Raw genomic sequence first — 5,004 nt, 5'->3', positions numbered from 1 at the left:
TCCCCACCCACCCAACCCTTTTTGCCCCCTCGATTCACCTAAATCGTATTTCTTTGTTTACATCTATTTGGATATGTTGTATTTGAATCGATCGAATGTTATTTAAAAATAAATTTTTTTTCATGGAATAAAAATAATGTATGTATATATTTTGTCCTCTACAAAATTAACTTATGAAGCTATACAAAATATATTATTATAACTTGAAATTATTATACAAAACATAAACTTTAAAATTCAAATTCGCATCGTTTTATAAATAGCATTTGAATTACAGTCGGTTTCCTCTATCTCGCTCTCATTTAGACTATTGTTCTTTTATATTTTGGAATTTCTCTTTTTCCCAAGGTGAGCCCCAGCTAGTTTGTTTACAAAATATATCATCAACTTTTATGAAGATCGACAAAAAAAATAAAAAATAAAAAAATCATGTACTATTTCCCATGTATAGCTCATAACTTTGTAAGCTTTCGTCCGTTTCAAGTCTATTTATAAGCATGTACCAGCTAGCTTGTCTACACTATATATTATAATGACATCTTAATTATATTTTCTTGATAAGTGTTTACAATTTATTATTTAAAGAAAAAAATAAGTGTTTACAATTTATTATTTAAAGAAAAAAATATTTATGAGAAACAAAGTTTGACTAAAAATTAGCAAAAGTTATACTTGGAAATGATTCTAGCTAGGATAGATAATATGAGCTCATGAAAGAAGCAAAATTTTGAACGTTTAAATAAAACAAATAAGAAGAATACGCAAAAGAAAATACGATGCTCACATCATATGCGGGTAAGTTTCGTCATGCTTACATGTTTAGAAGGTAAGAAAGACCTAATAAGTGCCCCCTTTTGGAAACAAAAATTTTTTAGCTACAAAGTTGCCTAAATTAACCAAGATGCACAAAGACAAATAAAGTAAAGTATATTCTTACAAGAGATAAAAGTTATTTCCTTTGTCTCAATTTATGTGACACATTCTTTATTTTTCACCGATCACAAAAAAAAACACATTTTTTTATTCAATAAATATTTAATCACACTATAAATGTGTACTCTTTTGTTTAAAAAAATTGATTTATCTTAACAATCATATGAAAAGATAGTAAAAGTGTTACCATGTTTTTAAACTCTAAATTCATTAAATTACATCATATCATATAAATTGAATCGAATCTAACAAAGAAAGCATATAATCGACCAAGGGCAGAGACCCAAGTAGCAAAGAAAGGGAAAAAGCAATTTTATCATCCATATGATATACCAATTGTAAAGTCCCAAGTGCCAAATTTAAAAAAAAAAATGTAGGAGAAAAAAGTTAACTTTATGACCCACTTTAAAGAATCAAAATATATAAAATTCCCGTACAACTCGTTGAAGAACAAGTGGAGTATATATTATTCTCTCTTATATAATATAAAAAAAATATAAGTACTACATTTGTTCGATTTATATGATTTATTTTTTTTTAATTTAATTTTTTAAAGATGATATATTTTTATATTAAATAACAATTTAATTTTAAAATGTTCAATCAAACAAATATCTGTCAGTTATTTTAAATTACAAGTTTTAAAAAAATTTCTTCTTTAAAATTCATATCAAATCAAAACTAACTCGTACGGTGGATTTAGTTAAGTAATATATATATGTGTTCACAAGAATCAACATCCACTTCACAATCCCTCAAAAAAATATTCTTAAATATTTAGTTTAAGTAATATATATGTGTCTTCATCAAGAATCAACATCCATTTCACAATCCCTCAAAAAAACATTTTTTCTATGATGAATACTGGCTCCCATTTCCCAGGTGATCATAGATCATCTGATGGATTTGAATTCTGTCATCGCTTTGGTGGCGGTGGCGGTGGAGGAGGAGGAGTTAACGATGTTCTCTGTTTTTCGAGCAGACGACCATCGGAGGAGGAGGTTGTTATTGGAAGTGGTAGTGATCGTACAGTAGTCCAAGGAGATTACTTCGATGGAGTTTTTAAGTATATACATCAGATGCTTATGGAAGATCAAGAAGATTTGGAAAATAGGCCATGTATGTTTCAAGATTGCATAGCTCTCCAAGCAGCTGAAAAATCGTTTTATGATGCGTTGAATCCACCTCCAATTCATCACGATTTCGTTGATGATAGTGGTAATCAATTTCAAGATGATTACTGCGATGCTGTGAATCAATTTGTTGAGACAACTTTCAATTCTGATTTAGATGCTGACCAATGTTCCCTTTTTTATAATACTAATATCTGTCAAGGTGTTGGTGATGGTATTAGTGTTGTCAATGGCGGTGCATCGAATGCAATCAATTATCATCAAGTCAATGATGTCAATCAAGGTGGGATACCAAGTTCAGATGGAAACAAAAAGCATACTCGAGATGAAAATAATGACAGTTCAAAAGGGCGAAAATCGAAGCAGTTAGCTAGTAATGGAACAGAGGAAACAGAGGATGGAAAAACAGAGGAGCACTACGATAAAGCGCTTCTCTGTCCAGGCTTGAATCCTTCCTTCTATGAAAATCGATCAAAATCAGCAACAGCATCAGATAATGCAGCATGGGATAAACAAAAGAGCTCTCATATAAAGCAGTCTAAACGTGGAAGGCCTCGTGGGAGCAAAAAAGGCGTTAAGACGAATGAAGTAGTAGATCTTACTAGCCTCCTAACGCGTTGCGCGGAGGCTGCAGCAAGCTACAACAGCAAAACATTCATAGAGGTTCTCAAGAAAATTAGGGAGCATTCTTCTCCTTTTGGTGACGCTACTTCAAGGCTCGCCTATTGCTTCGCCAATGCCCTAGAAGCTCGTTTTGCTGGCGGAGATGCAACATTGATCACAAGTAAGAAAATATCATCTGCAGATTTCTTAAAAGCTTATCAGGTCTACATCACTGCTTGTCCATTCAAGAGGATGTCAAACATATTCGCAAACAAGTCTATCGCGAAGCTAACAAGTGAATCATCGAGGATTCATATAATAGATTTTGGTATTCTATATGGATTTCAATGGCCTTGTATAATACATGGGATTTCCCTAAGGCCCGGGGGACCTCCAAAGCTTAAGATCACAGGAATCGATTTCCCTCAGCCAGGTTTTCGACCAGCTGAGAGAGTTGAGGAGACAGGACGACGTTTAAAAGACTATTGCAAGAGATTTGATGTTCCATTTGAGTATAAAGCAATAGCTAAGAAATGGGATGAGATTACACTAGAAGATTTGGACATTGACAGAGATGAAATCGTCGTGGTGAATTGTTTGTACAGGCTAAAGAATGTCCCTGATGAAACAGTAGTAACACACAACAACAAAAATCCAAGAGATGCTGTTCTCAACTTGATAAAGGAAATAAATCCTCATTACTTTGTCCATGGGATCGTTAACGCTATGTACAATGCATCTTTCTTCACTACAAGATTCCGAGAGGCTTTATTCCATTTCTCGTCCCAATTTGACATGTTTGAGGCCACAATGCCACGAGAAGATGAAGGAAGGATGACGTTTGAGCAGGAAGTATTCGGAAGAGATATAATGAACGTTATAGCTAGTGAAGGGGCGGAGAGAGTTGAGAGGCCGGAAAGTTTCAAGAAATGGTCAATGAGGAATCAGATAGCGGGGTTTAGACAACTTCCATTGGATCAAGACATCGTCAAGGAAGTAAAAACCAAGGTGAAAATGTTCTATCACGCGGATTTTCTAGTCGATGAAGATAGCAATTGGATGTTGCAAGGCTGGAAAGGAAGAATCATGTATGCACTTTCAGTTTGGGAGCCTATTCATAAATAAAATCTTGCATTCAATTCTTGTAAAACCATAAATCAATGGAAATTCGACAAATGACAAATGTATCGTCTTCTTTGACTTCTCAAATACCAATAGTGTCACATAAACTGAAACTGACGAAATGCTAACTTACTCTGATCACATGGCCTTAAAACTCTGGCATAAGCTTTGTACGACGTAAAATATATTACAAATTAAGTATAGTGGCCCATTTTTAAAAATTAAAACAGATCAAACAGCGGAGAAAGAGAGGGAAAAACTGACTTTAAAACATAAAATTATATGACAAACATCAGATCTGAAGCAGAGTATTCTAAGTAACATGTAAGTCACGTAACAATTGTGTCACAACATAAATTGAAACAGAGAAACAACGAATTTTAACAAATACATTTTTAACATATTGTAACAGCTAATCTGTCTTATTATTTTATTAGTTGTAAGTATATTTGTTTATGGACTTGGTTGACTTTCATTTAGACCTTCAAAACAATCACAACTCCAAATGAAAGTCAACCAAGTCCATAAAGAAATCCTAACAAAACATTTTGGTGGGATTCATCCACACCTAACAAAGGTCTTGGGTTCGTTCCCTAGTAAAAATATCTTGATAAGGAGCGTTTTCCTTAGGTTTTACTACGGTTCAAATTCGGATTAATCGAGACCCCAAAACATAAGTGGAAAAACCTTAAAAAGAAAACAAGGCATACTTATCATGATCTATGTACTCATGAATAATAAGTGATTCACAAATGGGTTTGTTGTTACATTTAATTGCACGATTTGCTATTTAAATGGGCTAGTCTTTTATTTTTGTCCTTAGAAATCGAACTTTTATTTGGTGGGGTATAGTTTCTTTAAGGATGCGGGACGTAACTTGTGAGATATACAATGCAAAAATATAAACTTATGTTCCGCAAAAAAGTTATTTGGCTTGAGGGACAGATATTAAAGACCAACACAAACTAGAGGAGAAAGTGCAAATGACAAAAGATGAAATAATTGTCCAGTGATATGGGCTCATCTTTTATCAGCCCATGAACAAACCGAAGCCCACTATTCAGGGCCCGTTATTAGATCTTCGCTTACTTTCTGTGCCTTTTTATTTCTTTTTGGAAAAACAACATAAATGAGCCATAAAACTCAAAATAATTATATGTTCACACCCCAATTCAAAATAATTCAAGAAATACTCATTCTCACAAAAAATATT

The 5,004-nt window shown here is 33.3% G+C and overlaps 1 protein-coding gene across 1 annotated transcript; it reads left to right on the top strand.

Annotated features, from left to right (window-relative positions):
* The first annotated feature begins 1,682 nt into the window (after positions 1-1,682).
* On the top strand, positions 1,683-3,878 carry LOC102604969 (scarecrow-like protein 14). The gene has a single exon (XM_006350824.2). It carries the CDS (start codon positions 1,788-1,790, stop codon positions 3,792-3,794), a length of 2,007 nt encoding a protein of 668 aa, XP_006350886.1. The 5' UTR covers positions 1,683-1,787; the 3' UTR covers positions 3,795-3,878.
* Positions 3,879-5,004: the final 1,126 nt, after the last annotated feature.

The sequence above is a fragment of the Solanum tuberosum genome, unplaced genomic scaffold (assembly GCF_000226075.1).
Source record: "Solanum tuberosum cultivar DM 1-3 516 R44 unplaced genomic scaffold, SolTub_3.0 scf00128, whole genome shotgun sequence".
Taxonomy (NCBI): domain Eukaryota; kingdom Viridiplantae; phylum Streptophyta; class Magnoliopsida; order Solanales; family Solanaceae; genus Solanum; species Solanum tuberosum.
Note: the sequence above shows the minus strand (reverse complement) of the source record. Positions and strands in the feature narration are given on the sequence as shown.